This window comes from Eumetopias jubatus, unplaced genomic scaffold (assembly GCF_037043125.1).
Source record: "Eumetopias jubatus isolate StellerSeaLion01/CBP00866 unplaced genomic scaffold, mEumJub1_p1.0 scaffold_9, whole genome shotgun sequence".
Lineage (NCBI taxonomy): Eukaryota > Metazoa > Chordata > Mammalia > Carnivora > Otariidae > Eumetopias > Eumetopias jubatus.
The window spans coordinates 101578790-101597809 of NW_028274815.1; the positions used below are offsets into that span (position 1 = coordinate 101578790).

General features: G+C 36.2%; 1 protein-coding gene across 4 annotated transcripts in view; it reads left to right on the top strand.

The window, feature by feature from the left end:
• TASP1 (taspase 1) overlaps positions 1-19020 on the top strand; it is a 293567-nt gene that overhangs the window by 7800 nt on the left and 266747 nt on the right. For 3 of the 4 annotated variants that reach the window (XR_003610774.1, XM_028112987.1, XM_028112988.2), the window contains exons 2-4: positions 1176-1394; positions 4647-4714; positions 7025-7093. Coding sequence is in view for 2 of the 4 variants with exons in the window: in XM_028112987.1 (XP_027968788.1) it covers positions 1250-1394; positions 4647-4714; positions 7025-7093 (282 nt within the window). In the remaining 2 variants the exon portion in view is untranslated. Of the gene's footprint in view, positions 1-1175; positions 1395-4646; positions 4715-7024; positions 7094-12567; positions 12839-19020 lie in introns of those variants that run through there. The other variant, XM_028112989.2, reaches the window with a different exon arrangement.

The following is a 19020-nucleotide window of genomic DNA, read 5'->3' on the forward strand; positions in this document are numbered from 1 at the left end:
GACAATTATCATATGATCTCACTCATATGTGGAATTTAAGAAACAAGGCAGAAGATCATAGGGGAAGAGAAGAAAAAAATGAAACAAGACGAAACCAGAGAGGGAGACAAACCATCAGAGACTCTTTAATCTTAGGAAACAAATTGAGGGTTGCTGGAGGAGAGGGAGGGTCAGGGGATGGGGTTGAGAGGTGATGGATACTGGGGAGGGTATATGTTGTAATGAGCACTGGGTATTATATAAGACTGATGAATCACAGACCAGTACCTCTGGAACAATTAATACATTATATGTTAATTAATTGAATTTAAATAAAAAAAGAATAAGAGATAAAAATAAAAGCTCAATTTTATTACATTTAATAGGTAAAATTGCTTCAAAAATATAATAAAAAAGGAAATAGAAAAAAATTATAAGAAGTATACACATTGTTGAAAATGTGTATAGAAACCAATTACTATATTAATAAAATAAGTCTCTTGCAGACTGGTAACAAGCCCTGGTCTGCAGACCACACTTTGAGTAACACCACTTTTTTGGGTTAGGTAGCTAAGTCACTTTTTATGTGACTATTTATGTTTTATATTGGCAAAGAAAGACTTGCGTCCCTCCCTACTTCTCAGTTTAGAATAAGGTCTAGATTTTACCTACCAGTGTGAATCTAGGTGTCTTACTGTGATAATCATTTTATGGTATGTGTGTGTCAATTGTTTTGAATACCATAAACTTACACAATGTTATATGTTCATTATATCACAATAAAGCTGGGGGAAAAAAGTAAGCTGCAATCTCGGCTTTACGTCAAGGCTTGGTGATATTATCAGCATCACCTGTGATTCTAGAATGTCCCAGAGATTATTAGCATTTGGATTAAAGGGAGTAGAAAGTGATATTGAAGTTATATTGAGGTTTTCTTCAGTGTAAATACAATGAAAGATAGAATATCTTTGGACTCAGTATGAAGTCTTTTTACAACAGTTCTTTTGTTTATATGATTTTAAGCAAGTACTGTCTATGGACAGAGATTTCAATTCTAACCTTTTTGTATTCTTTGTATTACCCAGTTAAATAACTTTAAAATTAGGTTTTTGGGAAGTTATCTTTGCACAAATTTGTATAAGTTATGTGTGTGTTAGTGAAAGAAATATATACCATCTTTGCCTGTTTTTCTTTAGGGCAATTCCTCTCCTGCAGTTACTTTTGGATGGAAGTATGCACTTTTCCCAATAGAAGATGGTAATCTCGGAGAATGACCATGGAGAAGGGGATGAGTTCTGGAGAAGGGCTGCCTTCCAGATCATCTCAGGTTTCGGCTGTTAAAATAACAGTCAAAGAGTTCGAAACAAAGCAGTCCCATAAGGAGAAGCGAGGGGGCTTTGTGTTGGTACATGCAGGTAAGCTCTCAGTGGACGAGTTGGAAGATGAAAATAGTTTTGATTTTTTTTTTCTTGCCTTGAAGTACACTGAGAATTGAATTTCACATCTGGGGGAGGCAAACTGCCAGAGAGGAGTTGGAACCAAAGAGATTGACTTCAATATAGGTTTCTCCTACTTCCTGCTTGGAAGATCTTATAATGACAGCTCTTCCTATGTCTTCTTCACTTCTCTACCCCATTATTTACTTTTACCCCATATAATAGATGCAGTTAGGTAGTGTTAAAATCAGACAAAGTAATTTCTTAAACTCTGGTTTGTGTTTTTAAAAATGCTGCTGAAAAATTTTATTGACCCCATGTTTGACTATGGCTATTTAATTAATTAGTTAATTTATTTTTAAAAGATTTTGTTTATTTATTTTCAGAGAGAGACAGAGTTCCGAGTCGGGGGAAGAGCAGAAGAGGAGGGAGAGGGAGAGAGAGAATCTCAAGCATACTCCATGCTGAGCATGGAGCCCAATGTAGAGCTCCATCCCACAACCCTGAGGTCATGATCACAGCTAAAATCAAGAGTTGGGTGCTTAACTGACTGAGCCACCCAGGCGCCCCAACTATGGCCATTTTAGCATATGATTACACAGCCATAGAACTAATTTGCCTTCTTAATGTTACAAGTGAGGAAGAGAGATTAAGCAGCTTTAGCCCCACGGCTAGTTTGTGCTACAGCCAGGTTGAGTCACCCGTAAGTGGGTCCTTAGTCCCAATATAGTGCTTTTGACAATACAGAGGACCTGGAGAACAGACGCAGTGAAGTTCGACTTCTGGGTCCCTGATCATTGAAGAGTTTGTGTTTCAGAGTAGTGCAGCTCTGCTCAGGTCTGCCCAGGAGGCTTTTTTTTTTCTTTTTTAAGTCATTTTTATTTGCTTGTATTTATCTAAAATTCATGACTTCTGTGAAGGGAGAAGGAATGGCTGGATCTCCTTTTAACTTTCCTCAGATAGGCAAGCAGGGTGGAATCAAGATTAACTTTGATGTGGGGTAAGGAGTAGAATTGTTTCTTCTTGTCAAACTGGTGTTGTGCCTGATCATTAACTTTTGGCTATATCTGGACTAGATAACTTGGGAAGTCTTACAGAATCTAATCCAGGAGAATCGGAAAACCCAGGTTCAATTTGCTTTTCTTTCAAAAGATTTTGCAAAGAAATGAGGTAAATTTTAGAAATAACCCAGTTAGATTTAGACTTGGAACCAGAACGCCTGCCTTCTACTACACCATGTTGGTGCATCTTTCATGATACCCAGTGAGTTATTTCATTCAGAATGAGTGTGTGACAAATGTACAAGAAAGGTTCCAGATTTGTAACATGCAACAACAGAGCTTTTGATTAGTTGGAAGGCATTGCTTTCTATGACTATGATGATGGGATCCCTCTTCTTTCAGACACTCACTAGATGGGAATGGCTCTTAGATGAAGTTGCTGCTGGGGGCCAGCAGTAATAGGATGAAATCTGGGTCATGGCAGGAAATTATGTGGGTTAAGGTGACCCTCTCCTAAGTTATTAGAAGGTCAGATAGACTGATTATGCAGAAATATATGTCTTGCACATTTAAGGGACAAAATTTCAGTTCCTTATCCATTGTAGAGATTTTAAAACTTTTTTTTTTTTTAACTAGAGGAGACTTGCCCAAATGTTAGTCATTTGAATCTTAGATTCTTGATTTTTCCTTGATCTGTATACTACTTATACTATTTACCTAATATTAAAAAGCTCAACACTTTTTACCTTAAAACTTGAAAGATGAAACTTACCTTAAATGATATGTCAGTATCACTTGTGTGAGGAGAAAATAACTTTAAACACAGTGCAACCAAAACAGTGTAATTAAATCTTAGCTGAATCTTGTTGTATGTCAGTGGCTTAGATTCTGAGGCTACCTTTCCTTTGTTAGATAGAGAAATTACCAAGTGTTAACCAGATATGAAAGATGTACTGTGGCCATGCTGAGACTTTTCCCTTATTCAAAACAGAAGGATTTATATGTTAAATCCTATTAAAACTGTCATCCATACACTAAAGTTATATATTTAGCAGTAGTGTCCCATGATTTGGGAAATACTGCTGAAAGATTGGGGCCCCCAGATCTAAGATGACAGACGTGTTAGAGAACTATGAAGAGAGGCCTGTTAAATATTGGTTCAGGCTCTATGAAGTTTCAGAGTTCTCCTGAGAAATAGGATTAGAATTGGGGTGATTATGGATTCCTATTGGTTTGGCATCTTTTCTGCTCTCCTGGGTCCCTGATTGATAGATTCATGAGCCATTTCTTTCTCTGGTCTGAGGAAAGTTGGGGTAAGTTTGTGTCAGAGTCTGTAGACTCACTTGAGGAGCCCTGAGGCTTAGAAATGCAGTTCTTAACCTTCCTTCATGGGAACTTGGTGGCTGGATGAGGGGGTGATTCAGAGCTCAGTTAAAGAACTTTGTTTAGAAGCCTAATCATCAAGAGACTTTAAGGACCCTTGTCTTGGTTTCTTTCTTATTTCGATTATTCTCAAATCCCTAACTAAGCAGGTATTAATCCTCTTAGGGAAACCAATTTCAGAGCGATTCTCTTGAGGAAGTTGCTGGGTGTTTAAGAGTTTGGGACCACTGGGATTTCTAATAGGCAGACTACAATATGCTGTCACTGAGGTTTCAGAGACACCATGAGTTATATTACGACAGTGACAGGATGTAAAAAGTGTGCATGGGAGCCGTGGTATTTGGTGGTTGTGGAGAGGTGGGATGTAATACTCCTCAACCTCAAATGTTATTTAGAAACTACATAGTTTTCCGAAGTTACTCTTAAGAATTCAGGATTCTGAACAGTAATTTGCCAAGTGGCAGGGGCTTTCTAAAGGTCAACAGAAAGGAACATGAAGGGACTCTGTCCCTGACACCTCCTGGGTTATATCAACTCCAGACCAAAAAAAACTCCTGACTTTGGAGAGAGGTTTTCAAAAGAAGATGGTCTTGGTGGAGCCTGTTTGGGAATATGAGCTATTTTTAGTGCCTCTGGCAGGAAAATAGCCTTTGTAAAAGGAGGTAAGACATGGCATTAAAAAGGCTTATGGTAGAGAAGGAAGCTATTAGAATTTGAAAACTCCATACATACAGGACAATAGCTTTATTGTCACCAGGAGAGCATCAGTTTGTATGACCTATTTATATAAGTAAAATCTCTAATATTTTAATGATAACTAACAACTGGTTGTTTTTTTCCACTACAGGTGCAGGTTATCATTCCGAATCCAAAGCCAAGGAATATAAACATGTATGCAAACGAGCTTGTCAGAAGGTATGAACAGAGTGTGTCTGATGGAAACATTTCAGTTTTGGCCAGCAAGCAGCTTTACCTTGAAATTCAGAATTTTAAGGTTTGACTTCTAAGGTAGTCTTTAGTTTGGACCATGAAATTATTTTGCTCATATTTGTAGGGTCTCTTTTTTGTTTTGTTTTGTGTTTTTTATTCTCCAAATGATGCTTAGATCTTTCCCTTCCTTTCCCAGATTAAAGTCTGTATTTTTGGAATTGTGGGCACATAATCATGTATCTTTTAATCTTTGCAAAGGCATTGAGCTCCATTGAAGGAGTAGGGAAAACAGTTAAAAGGCAGCCAATGTGTCTTTCTACGAAGGGAAGAAAATAAATAATAAAAAATTAAAATGGGTGCTTTTCTTGGGGAGATTATCCTGTGCTTTTTCCTTCTGTTTTTCATTATGTAGTTTGTATCATAGCAAATTCATTGTCATTCCTGAGTTTAGCTTTTGCCCTTGTTCTCAGTTGTGCTTTTTTTCTCTTTGGTTTTTGAGGTTTTGCTAAATCGTTGGAAACTCAGTGTGGAGGCAGGAATGGACTCAGAAGAAATATTGTTTGTTTTTATTTTGATCTTGACTATATACTCTTTTTGGCAAAGCTTCCATTACATTTTATGCAAATATAATGTTAATGGATATTATATAGTGTGTAAATATGGGTCTCTTCCAGCTCTTTTCATTTAAATACCATTTAAAAGAAAGATTATACTTTATTAGAGATCCAAGCTTTTTCTTACGAATGAAATCACATAAATAAATAAGAATATTTTGTTATAGGGATTTTATTGTTTTTGAAATTTATAATAAAGCTAAAAGTTCTCTAAACTATTTCATATTTTTATCTTAATTTTCAAAGTTTAAGATGTTTTCATCTGAAAAAAAATGTTTTCTATAACTATAGTCCTAGAATCCTAATACATTTGGAATGTATAATCAGCCCCCTCAATTTACACAATGAATGAACTTAAAAGTTTAATGAGGAATACCACTCTTAGCTTTTGAGCATTTTCTCTGTTGACTAAATTGGTGCTTTAATAGTTCATTTAGAAATCAATTTTCCTTCTCTCTCTTTCCATTATGCTACAGAAGTTAGGTGATTTTATGGGCCTTTACTGTCTATAGTTTATATTACAAAAGAACATGATTTGTTTATCTCAATATATCATACAGTAGTCTGCCGTTATCCATGGGGGATATGTTGTAAGACCCCCAGTGGATGCCTGAAACTGCATATTGTAGCGAACCCTATATGTACCATGTTTTTTCCTATATATACATACCTATGATAAAGTCTACCTTATAAATCAGGCACAGTAAAAGGTTAACAACAGTAACTAATAATAAAATAAAACAGTTGTACTGTGTTGTGTATAAAAGTTGTGTGTATGTGGTCCCTTTCTCTGTGAAAATATCTTATTGTACAGTACTCACCCCTTCTTCTTCTTGGGATGATGTGAAATGATAAAATGCCTCTCTGGTGGGATGAAGTGAGTGAATGACACAGGCATTGGGGCATAGTGCTAGGCTACTCTTAACCTGATATTATGTCAGAAAGAGGATCATCTACTTCTGGACCGCAGTTAACTGGGTGTAATTGAAATTGTGGATAAGGGGGAACCACTGTAGTACCAAAAATGTTTTTGTCACATGTATGTGTTCATCTAAAGATTCTGAAATATTTCTGTGATTGAGAGTCACTGTTTTTTATAGTTAGGGGTGTGGAGAGTAGTAGCAGTGGGAGAAGATGTTATTAGTTTAGTCTGAGATTCAATTATGTATGTAAAATATGAATTATGAGGATATTTATTTTTTCTTTCTCTAAATATTTAAATTCCAGTTAACATACAGTGCCACATTAGTTTCAGGTGTAGAATTTAGTGATTCATCACTTACATACAACACCTGGTGCTTATACAAGCACCCTCCTTTGAATTATCAGGATATTTAAACCAAACTGAATTCACATAATGTCTATGGCTATTTTGAATTGCCGTGTCATGAAGGAAACCCTTTCACTTACTAAATCGCCTGCACTTTGCATTTAGTGGCTAGATTTTATTCATTGTCTTAATTTGAATGATAAGTGAACTATATCATGAATTATCCTGAATATAAACCCTTGCTTGTTTTAAATCTAAGTAGGTTATGTCTTGAAGTATGGAATGGAACTAGTGATTAATTTTTACTAACTCTAAATGTCTCCTACACTTCTTTAAGGCTTTGGAAAGTTTTTGGTTATGTTTGGGAAGTTGTGGTTTTACAGTGAATAATCTCTCTCCTTGGTTTCATAGGCAATTGAAAAGCTACAGGCTGGTGCTCTTGCGACAGATGCAGTGACTGCAGCTCTGGTGGAACTCGAGGTATTTCTTTTCTATGTTTTATTTAAAATATTTGTGAGTTTATGTTCATTATTCTTAAATGACATGAAAGTGTTGAGTTAGTTAATCATCAATTATATGACCAATGTTTCCCAACTGTATTAAGGTTATGAAGAAACCTGTGATATATTATTAGGTTGTTTTCACTGGGGACGTCTCTGAATAACATAAAAGTTGATTAAATCCCTCTTCCCCACCCCTTTTTGTGAGTTTCATGAATACAAAAGTTATTGGTGTTTGGATACCCACATTTTCTTATGTTTAATAGGAAAATTCCTGAAGTTAACTCCCCTTCCTCAAAAGTAATACATGTTCTCTTGTTTAGGAAACAAAAAATTACAGCTGTCTAGAAGTGTCTAAAGAAGAAGGGGAAGTTTCCTCATAAACCTATCAATTAGATTTGTATCCTGAAGCCATGCTGTGTGAAGTGTGTCTTGTCCAGTGTGATTATTAAGTTGGTTTCCAGTTAACTGAAGACATTGAGGAATTCAGTGGGGAGGCTCTAAAGGTCACTATACTTTTGTACTCTATATTGAGGGACTGAAACTTTGAGGATGAATTTGTCCTGGAGATTATTGAGGCCTTCGGAAGACTGACTTTTGTTGTTCAAACTTAGAGAAGATAGATTTGTGTCAGTCTGTTTAGAGGATTATAGTGAACAAATAGTTTTCTGGTTGAGAAGATTGCTTGGGGAATCAAGATATGAAGATAAACCAGTGATGAGTTTGAGGTAGGAGGTGGATGGAGTGGGTCTTCCCAAGTTGACTGGATTGTGGCCCTTTGGTTTAGGCTCTCATATCAGAGTACCTACCCAGTTAGGCCAGGCCTTGCTTTTCCCTATGAAAATTGCTCAGGAGTTGACCAGAAGCCCTGGCCGTGTTTTCTGTATATTCCCCTACTTAGTTGTGGAGCTATGCTTTAGATCATGCTTTGTAGATTTTAATCTCTCCTGTTAATGCCTTCAGATGGGTCCAAGTGTAGTCGAGGAAGGTGAACATCTATGATGGGTACAAGTTCTTTTGTAGTTTGGTTCCTGAGACATCTGACTTCGGATATATGGTCCCCTCCTGTTTGTGACTGATACATCTTACACCAGCTCTACCAGTCCTTAGCCCTGGGCACCTCACAGATTCTCCTTTACTCAGTTTTTTCATTTATAATGTGGGGGTAATTCCTATTTCATAGAGTTCTGAAGATTGAGTTTTAACATATGACAAGCACTTAGGTCATTGTGTTACACATAGTAAGCACCCCTGAGAAGTTAGTAATTATTACTGTTATGAAGTACTTTGGAATGATATATATGAGCTGAATATTTATGGTGACTATGAATGACATGTTTTTACAATGCCAGGAAAAGATTAACTATATAGTGTGGATGAAAGGAGAAAAGTGCTGCAAGAAAGAAGATTGATGTACTTACCAGCAGATCTTACCTTTACTCAAAACACACAAGGAAAGCTTCATCTAACTTAATTAAATTGTTAATTGCAAATTACTCTCCTTTGTGCATAAGAGGATGTCCTGAGGTTATCGGTGGTGCATGGATGAAGTCAGTGTGGGTCCAGGGAAAGAAAAAGAAGGTTAATGAGTAGCTGGGAGATAATACTGTAATGGCAACTATGAATATAAAATTGAGTAAAATTAAGTTTTTCTTTTCTTTTCATTTTAGAATAACTTTAATTTTCTCAAGTCATACTTCTATCATGTTGAATATTTTACTACATTTTTCTCCAGTGATCAATCAACCATACTTTGAGTTTACTTATTTATGCTTAAAAATGATTAAAAATACATTCTGGAATAGTAAGTTACTTACAAGTAAGTGAGCTTTATAGTTTTGAATGATGACCTCTGTTTTTTAAGAGTGTGGATATGAAGTTCTTTTTTAAACAAACTTGTTCTATTATTTTTTTACTGGACTCTGCTATATAGATAATGGGAGCATGAGATACACCTGAGTGAGTTTAGTGTACTTCTCCCTCTCACCCCCATTGTTAAATTTGGAGAAGTTCAATTAATTATCTTTAAGAATTCACTTTTATGTGGAATCTTTGAAATATGTTAGTAGTTTAATGGCTAATAAGACTAGCTGGAAGAGTTTTCCTAAATCTTAAGAATTATGTTGGAAGTCATGCTTATACTGCCCCCTGCAGTTTTGGTTGCTTTGATTCACCACCTTTAAACAAGGTGAGGTTTTCAAGAGTTCAGTTGGAGTATTGTAATAGTTTAGGTCAATGGAATGATATAAGGAAATCAGATTCTAATATTTTATGTACTTAGAAAAATATAAGTAACAATATTGAGTCCTTTCAGCTTACTGAAAAGGCCCAGGGAGTTTTGATTTATAATGTGTTATGTTTAATTTGAGAGTACCTACTTTTCTTTGGTTTTGACCAATATATTCAATAAAGCTAAGTCTTGTCCTAATTGCTGAAATCATACCTTTTTTTTTTTTTTGACTTTGGGATGTACTTTTTTTGAGTAAAAAAAAACCCCTTATTTTTTAAACTTAGGCAGAATCCTTGAACACTTTATTAACTGTGGGCTGAAATGACTGAAATGGTTTAATGGTTCTTACTGGCTAGAGGGGGTATCTAGCCTTGTATTTAAAAAAAAAAATGAGAATTTGCACTTACCCAAATAGGCAAAAGTACACTGATTTCAACTCCATGCCATAGGGGAGGAAGAGACAAGAAAAGAATAAGAAAAGAAAAAGAAATTTATATGTATAGACACAAGCACACTTATGCAGGTCACCTAGACACATCATTTTTGAGCTTTTCTTGGAAACCGATCACCTTGTGTAGTTTCATTATCCCTGTTTACCACTACAGACAGTGGTGTCATCCTAAGACTACCACTTCTGGACACTAGAGGGGTGTTTCATTTAAAGAAGTGGGGAGGTGAGTGCCTAAGTTCCTGCCTGTTAAACTGACCAGCTTCTCTCTTCAGGGTTTTGGGAGGGAAGGTGGCCACTCCATTTGAGGCGTGCTCTGCAGTATGAAAATGAAAATGATATGACACCAAAATGCATTTTATTTATCCTCAAAATGTGAGGAGGGAAATGGAAAGGCCAGTTTATAGATCATATTTAATTTATTGTTAAACTGATTTGGTCCCATTGTTTCACTTAGCTATTGATAGGTTTTTTGAGATTGTCCTTACAACTGATGGGTAAGTGACTTCTATCCATTGGATAGTACAGTTCTAATCTCACTCATAGTGGAGAAGAGGTGTTGTGAAACATCTGATCTTCCTATCTGGGGCTATTCATCTGGGAGACAGTTGTTTTCATGGCTGCTTTTGGAATAGTTTTGGTTCAGGTAGTGGCAGTGGATTGTAAACTCTAGACCATAATTTTGTGCATTTCACATGGGATAGCTTATGATATGAATTTCTTCTTTGAGGAAATTGGCTATAGATCTGGATGAGTCATGATACAACTGTTAATGTAGAAAATGTGTCACAGATTCCAATGGGAAACAAGCTACTTGTAAAATACTGAAGCTCCCTTTGCACACCGATGTTTTTCTGAAAAACATCTAGTAAGACCTTTCTAATAAGGAATTCCTTTCTGATAAGGAATCGGAGGTGAAATGTGAATGACACACTTTTGAGAGGTTATTTGTAGTCTTGCATGAGAAAACTGATGAATCTGGCTGAGAGTTTGAATATCTTGGTGTAGGCTTTGAGAGATTTTGGTCAATTCATTTTGAAAACTAGTTATTTTGGTAAGTAGAATACTGTGCATTAAAAATAGTGGTAGATATATCTTTGAAATTTCATATAGTGAAAGGCAGCTTGCACAGGCTCCTTTGTTAAAAATGTTTTGTTGAGTTTATATTATTCTAAGTGGACCCTGCAGCTCTTATGCTGACTTGATTTGATTCATCCTTCAAGGCTCTCTCTGATCAGGGAAGATGGTAAGTCATGGTTGAAATTAGTTTATTGTCGAAATGCTTTAACATTTAAAGAACAGATTATATCGGGCACACATTTTTATATCTGTCTGCTAAGCAGTCTGTTGTCTCTGGGTCTCTATATAATCCAATGTAATGCTTGCTTATAAACTCTAGGAAAGTTCTTTAAGAAGTAACTTCTTATAGATGGCTGATAGTTTGGGGTGTGAGAGAAAAAAATATTTGCATTATTGCATATTTCTATTATATATAATATCGTCACACATTTGTCTGTCTCTATATCCTCTTACACCCAGAGCCAGCCCTGCATGCATTTCTTTAAAGCAGGGATCTCCAGAATGTCATCACTGTTTTTGTTTTTTTTTTTAAGATTTTATTTGAGAGAGAGAGTGTACACAAGCAAGGGGAGAGGCAGAGAGAGAGAGGGAGAAGCAGACTCCCTGCTGAGCTGGGAACCTGATGTGGGGCTTGATCCCAGGATCTGGAGATCATGACCTGAGCTGAAGGCAGATGCTTAACCATCTGGGCCACTCAGGTGCCCCTCCAGAATGTCATCACTGTTGACTAGTCTGTTGTTGGTGCCCCCATCCAGGTCTCTGTGCAGCTGCAGGATTAGGCCACACCCCCTTCTCTTGGGCTGGAATTGTCAATGTGCCACAGGGAGGGAGAGAGAGAGAGCACCTAAGGCCTGCCAGTCCTTGAAATGCTTAGTGGTCATGGAGATGGTATGGATTGCTCCTGGCATATGGGTATATTTAGGATGGAAGGGAACTTTGGGAAAGGCTGATATGCCCCACTTTCTCTTAACAAAACCTGTTCGCAAGTTTGCTTGTGGAGTTTCTTTGTTAGTAGACACTTAACCACATCCTGCCCCCTACCCTACTTCAGTGTTTTATTTTTGTTGTTGTTGAATAAAAAAAGAGGGGCATTTGTTTTATGGCATTTCTGTGTATTTGGGAGGTTAGAAAAGTATGTAAATAAACAAGCATCTCCATTTTTCTGAACATTTTCTGTTTTGCAGAAATCATCTTTTCATAAGCAGAGGGTAGCTGAGTATTTCGGTGGTTCCTTGCTTCCTCCTCCCCTCCCACAAGGGGCTGAACGCATTGGAAAGACAGCTTGATGCATTTAGCTCACATATATACAAGTGCCCATTAACCATAATATGACTGATGAGTCTAATTTTAGACCTAACACTCTTGAAAGTCATTTTTCTCTTCATATGATAATATCTTTTATTCTCTATAATATGGGGAGGACCTGTTTTTATGTATTTGAAGCAAGGAGTTTTACCTTTTATCCTTTGTAGTACTTAACCTGTTTTCATTGCATGAAATTTGAGTTTTGTCTTTAGATGCTCTTTTTCCTTTTTTTTTTCAACTTGGTATCATTGATTATTTCAGTCAGAGACTCCATTTTGCCTGTTTGTTTAGCATTATTTCCAGTGGTGCTTCAGTATTTCTGTGTATTCCAGCTGTTTATAGAGTCTTTATGTTTCTCTGCATTTTTTTTTTTTTTGTTTTATTTTTTGAGGTGTACATACACAGTTACACTTCATGGAGTTGCATCCAGCCAAGTATCCATGTTCTTCTTGTGAAGAGGCAGAGAAAATCACCTCTCCCAAGAATTTCCACCTTCTGACCAAGGGAAATGTGTCCTGAAGAGCTGTACGCAGATGGGAGGCAACTTGTTTGCTTGTTCTGCTGCTAGAGCATTGATTTAATTAGAAGACAGGCTGTGGGTGGCCATGTGCAGACAAAGAAGCACCAGACATGTCGAGCCCAGTTAGCCTGGGACAGTAAAAGTAAGTTACACTCTTTTTAAAACATTTTTGAGTACTGATGCTGATTCTTGCCTTTAGTACTAAGGGGCAACTTGTAACTTACTGTTTGTGTTTACACAGTAGGTACATCTGTTCTTTTTCTAGGGCCCTAGAAATTAAATGTGCTTTCTAGCACAAAGTACCTGCTTAATGGAACAGCAGTGATTTTTTTCCTTTAAATTTTTTTAGAATAAAAAGAAAACTGAATCAATTATTACAGTCTGATTTAATTTTACACTGTATCAAAGCTGTGTATTAGTTTTTGATCAAGTCAAAACACTGAAGTACAGAGCTTGTTATGTTTTACTTTGTACTGATGGGAACACGAAACATTTTTTTCTAGCCATTTCTTGATAAGATATGTGGAACTTATCAAATGTATTCATCTTGGCCAAACCTAGTAGAAGATATAGTCCAAGAGTAGACTTAGCAGTTCCTGAGGAGCTGTAGTTTTATATGTGAACCCTCATTTTGCTCTTGGAATTGTTATTCTCCAAGAACATACTACATTTTGGAATTCAGTTTTGAGCTACTTAAAGCTACATTTGGTAGTATGATGGAATTGGTGGTAGTCTGTGCTTTGGTTATGTGGAAGCAACTTAGACTTATGAATTGAGTCATGTATTAGTAGAGATATTAGATTCATTAGCCCTTAGATTTGTAGCATTATGATTATTGAATCATTTTGTGTGTGTGCATTTGGGGATCAGTTTTACAATTGAACATCTTTTTTTTTTTCCTTTTTGTAATTTCTGGGCTAAGAAGCTTTTTCTGTGTTGAGCAAAATCACAGGCTGATATCATGAAGGTTAGTCCGAAAGACTGCCCTCTGATTTTAAATTTTTGCCCATTTTCCCAGACCCAGGCCTTTATTTAGAATCTGGAAAGGAATGAGGAAGAGACTTAAGTTACATGATTTTTAGGAATCCCATCAAGATCACATCCTAATTCCTGCTCTAAAGCAGGACAAAATATTGCTTCAGTTTTCTTTTATTCATATTCTCTCTCTCTTTGTCTGTCTTTCTCTAGTTTTTATGTGTGTAGTAGGCTTTACTTAAATGTTAGAAGAATGCAGGATTGCATCTCACTGTAGCAGAGCAAGCAACTTAAAAATGAAATCTAGGCATCCCAGTTGATGAAAGTTCTTTGGTCATTCCCACTGCCAGGGAGTTGTTACTGGTTGTCATTCTCACTTAGGGTCTAGCCTCCTGCATGGTACACACATTTCTTGGCCGTTCATGACATGCTTATACTATAACATAGGGTATCAACAATGTTAACACTTGTTAGGCTTCTTAGAAAATCCGTGGTGAGGAGCTTATTTATGTTTTCTTCTCTTGGAGTATGAGCAGATGTTAACATTTTCTAGTGTGTTGAAGTCTTTTTAATAAAAAAGAAGCATTATAAGTTACTACTTATAAGTTAGTAATGCCCCTTTCTGCCCTCCAGTTCTGACCATGCCCTCACCTCACATTTGATAGAAGGATGGTTTTAAGTTATTGTGATCCCGTGGTCTGTTAGGTTCTTTTTGAGTGATATTTCCATATTATTGTCAACATGATTAAAAGGTGTAATTATTTAGGTTGAAGGGACATGTAAGTGGATTCCAAATTTAGCTCTACTAGAGAAACAGCTACATTTGTCTTTTCTATTGTAGCTCATGTGGAAAGGACAATTTCAGGTACTGTGTGTGCTAACCTCTTCCTGGACATTGTAAAGAATCCAACTAAAACAAAGTTTAAAACTATTTCAGATGTACAAGTGTATGGGAGCCAATATTTTATTTTAGAGATTTGTGTTACATTTGACAAGTAACTCTTTGTACTGCAATTCTTTGGCTTTCAATAAAAAAAACAAATAGGAAAATAAACTGCTGTGATGTCCTTTTTCTGCTTAATTATGTTATATATTTATTTGCAAATTAGGCAGATTAATAATAGAAAGGAGGTGAGTACAGAGGTACAGTGCTTTTTTATTAAAAATATTTTTTGGTAATAAATTAGAGAAAAATATGCTTCCATTTTTTGACAGAATATTGTATGCCAGATCAACAAATGCTCTAATGAACAAGTATCAACATTTGTTGCATTTATTCTGACATTTCTAGAAGAGTGTGGATGTTTCATGAGGATCATAAAAAGTCTTAGTTTCTAATACAAGTGCTGTTTTATGTGAGGGTTCCCCCCCCAACATAAAATATGTTGTCTTTTGTGTTATTGAATAGTGAAAAAAAATGAACTGTTCCAGATACTAAAACTGGGTATTGGATGCAACATATTTGACTCAAATGTTCACAGAGTGTGATGCAAACAAATGTTCTCTCAACTTACATCCAGGATAGCTAAAATATTACTTTAACACATGTTAAAAGTAGAGCACTGTAACCATTTGGCTAGATATAATTCCGGGCTGTCTAAGTTGAGTAATTTCCTCAGGCATTCCAACTTTGATCAACCACAGCAGGAACTTTTAGCATGTCTGTAGAGCAGCCAGTGCGTCTGTAAATGTGTCCTGAGGTAGAGAGAAAAGAGAATGCCAGCAAAAGAAAGAATACTCACTGTCGTTAAGGAGCAGTTACAGAATGAAAATGGAAAAGTTTTTTGTTTCCCTAAGAACTCCTTTTAGATCATTGAGTCTCTGATGTCTATGTATGCCCTGTGGTTCTGTATTAATGAATGAAAGATATTTCATATGGGCCTAGTAAAAATGCTTTCTGGCTAACTGCTGCTGAAACTTACTGGTTAGAGTCCATTAATTCTTTTTTTTTTTTCCTGTAGAGTCCATTAATTCTTAAACTTTCCAGTCTTTATTAATGTAATGTTAATCGGCTAGAAAACCTAACAGAAAGTAGTGTGTTATCAGTCAAGTGTGTCTTGATTGTTTTTAATTGGCTAGTATTTGTGTGAAAGTATTCTCACATACCCTGTTTTAGGGAATAATTCTAAGAACAGGCAGCAACTACAGAAATAATTTCATATACCTTTGTTTTCAACACGTGGGTGAAAATAGGTTTCTGGGTTTTATTTTCAGTGACCTGAAAATGAATTTGCAAATACACGTTTCTATACATAAACATTAACTAAGACTATTTATAATGGTAAATTGCCTTGTGCCTTGTTGGGAGCTACATGTTTCCCATATTTTTGGACACAACATGCTCTTATCACATGGATATCACTTGCCTGGATATCTTTTTTTTTTTTTTTTTCTTTTTGGGTTTCCTTTTTTTAATTTTAAGTTCAATTAATTAAAAATATAGTGTATTATTAGTTTCAGAGGTAGAGTTCAGTGATTTATCAGTTGCATATAACACCCAGTGCTCATTTCATCACGTGCCCTCCTTCATGCCCACCACCCAGTTACCCCATCATCTTTTAAGGAATTAACAACTACTTGCCTACTGGATATAAAATTGAATGTTCTGTTTAGCTTCTTTCTGTCCTTGTTTTCTGTAGTCCCATGATAATGAATACCATGACCTCTAATTAGCTCCAGTTGTGAAAGTTCTGCTTTTTAGGTCAATATTGTATCAGACATTAGGATGAATCCATAATCTTGTAATTTCCATGTGGCAGATCTCTCTGATTGTCCACATTTTTCAGTTACTCAAAACAAGGTTAACACAGTTAAATAAAATAAACTAGTAGTAAAAAAAAAGAAAGTCTTATAGTTTTACCTTCTTTCATAGTGTTTTTTTTTCATAACTGGACAAAAGGCAATGTAATTGGTAGATTTACAGCTTTTAAGCCCATCCCCTATATCATGAAAGAGGTGCAGAGAAATGGTTATTGAGGAAGTGGCTGAGAGTGGGTAGGGGAAGGACAAAGCTTGGATAAGCTAATTGTGATTTCATAGGCAAGGTACTTGAGTGGATTTCTGAGTTGGTTACCTTGTTACTGTTTCTTTGTTGACCCAAGAATTTTTCTGTAAATATTGTTCATCTGAACGCTATAATTTCTTCAAATTTAATACTTGTTTGAGTTCATGTGCCTGTTGCCTTGATCTTGAAATCACTACAGTTCACACTGAGATGAGAGTCAACTTTTATAAAACTGTGGGATCTGGTATCTAATTTATAGATAGACTCTTACTATCCTTTAATTATTTTACCTGATTCTCTTTGTCATTTTTTACATATTACCTAAATATTGATACCACGCCCCCCGCCATGTAACTGTAAATTTATGTGTTTGTGTGTGTGTTTTGTTTTTTGAGTTTTTCTGCTCCAAACTACTAGCCCCAAAGAGAGTATCATGTTTTATCATTTTGATAATGGCAGTTCACCATTAGATAAAGTTGTAGATGTAGTTGACTAATAGTGATCAAGATATGCTTGAGAAAAATACCATGATTCATCATTCTTCTTGTGGATTCTAGGGAGAGAGCTTATCTGACTTATTTGTACAAACAAATTCCAGTCGTCATAATCAGAAGATATGTGGCATTTCTGACCACTAACCTGGCTCTTCTTAGTAAAGTGTGCTGACACATGGTAGTTAGACTACAGGGCAGGTTAGATGGCTTACTTCTATATTTATTCTTCTTGTTTAAATAGCAAGAAGGAAGAATATTCAGTATTTTAAGTATTCAACTAAGCACGAGAATGAAACCATGATTTGTTGTTTGGACTGGCATTTGTATCAAAGAGCGCCTTTGCCTGAAATCTGTACTGTATATTCAGTTTTCACTGAAGACTTAGCAAAGCTCAGATTTTGCATCAGAAACTTGATACCTTATTAACTCTTGGGCCAGTGGTTGCAGAAGAGACAGTTCACAGATGTGTGTTGATTGGCCCATAGACTAGTTCTTAAAAATTGGAATTTGTTGCCAACATTTAAAAATTAGGAGACTCAAAAATCTGGATTTCAAACTTCTCTTGAAAAAATGAGACCTGGCCACATGGAGCATGCATTCTCTCAGTCCACTAGGGCTGAATGACAGCTGTCACTTTTGACTGTAGGAGGCTTTGTAATTCCGATTGTATTTCAGTTCAGGGTAAAGCTGAAAATAAGGCTTGGACAGATACACCAACTTTTGTCTTGTTGGAAGGGCTGAGAAAGTGAATTGATAGCTTAACAGGGATTTCTACCAAAAGTAAGAGTAAAACTGGAATGAGCCTTGATTTAATTTTTTGCAATTGGAATTGGACTGAAATAGTAACTTATTTTGAAAATGAACTTCAAATCAAACTAAAGACTTTTCAAAAAAATTTCCCACTGAAGCAGTTTGAACCAGAACCAAAGTATCTCCCTCCAAAGAGTTTAGAGCTGGAGCTAAAGCAGACCAAAATACTGTATGACCCAACTAAGCTTGAACTAAATTGTTCCTTTATTTACTTCTTGTCTCAGGAGTAAAATATTATTTTCAGTGTTTGTGGCAAAGAATGTACCAGGAATGACCATAAGTACAAGCATATTGCACTGATTTCAAAACTTTGTCTTGCTAAGCTAATTTAGCTTCCAACATCATTTATCTTATCTTGATCTCACTACTTTGTAATGGAAAACATACTTAGAGAAGTTGTTGATTTGCACATAATATTTGTGGCTGCATCTGTGATGATTACCCAGAAAGCTTTGTATGTCCTTTTCAGTAATTCTCTCATTTTATTAATCTTTTTCCATTTCATCTAATTTTTCATCAGTAAAAGTTGAATCTTGGCTCCCAAAGTGGTTAGCTTTTGTAGCCTCTCATAGTTCATTTGTGCTTTCTTGCTTTCTACCTCTTCCATGCTGTTGCTGATAGATGCCTTTATTTTTTAAATTTTAAAAAAGGTTTTATTTATTTATTTGAAAGAGGGAGTGAGAGAGAGAGAGAGCACGAGTGGAGGGCAGGGGCAGAGGGAGAGGGAGAAGCAGACTCCCCACCGAGCAGAGAGCCAGATGCGGGGCTCGATCCTGGGACCCTGAGATCATAACCTGAGCCAAAGGCAGATGCTTAACTGACTGAGCCACCCAGGCACCCCTATTGCTGATAGATGCCTTTAAAAGCCTCCTCTAGATGGGGTTCACAGAGATAGTGAAGTTAAACAGCTTATGGAGTTCATTTAGGTTGGAGTTTCTCAAGGTGAGGGTTGTGGTCCACCTGAATTAGAATTACTTAAGATAGCTCGTTAAAAAGAATGAAGATTCCCTGTCTTCACCTCAGATGACCTAAATCAGAATC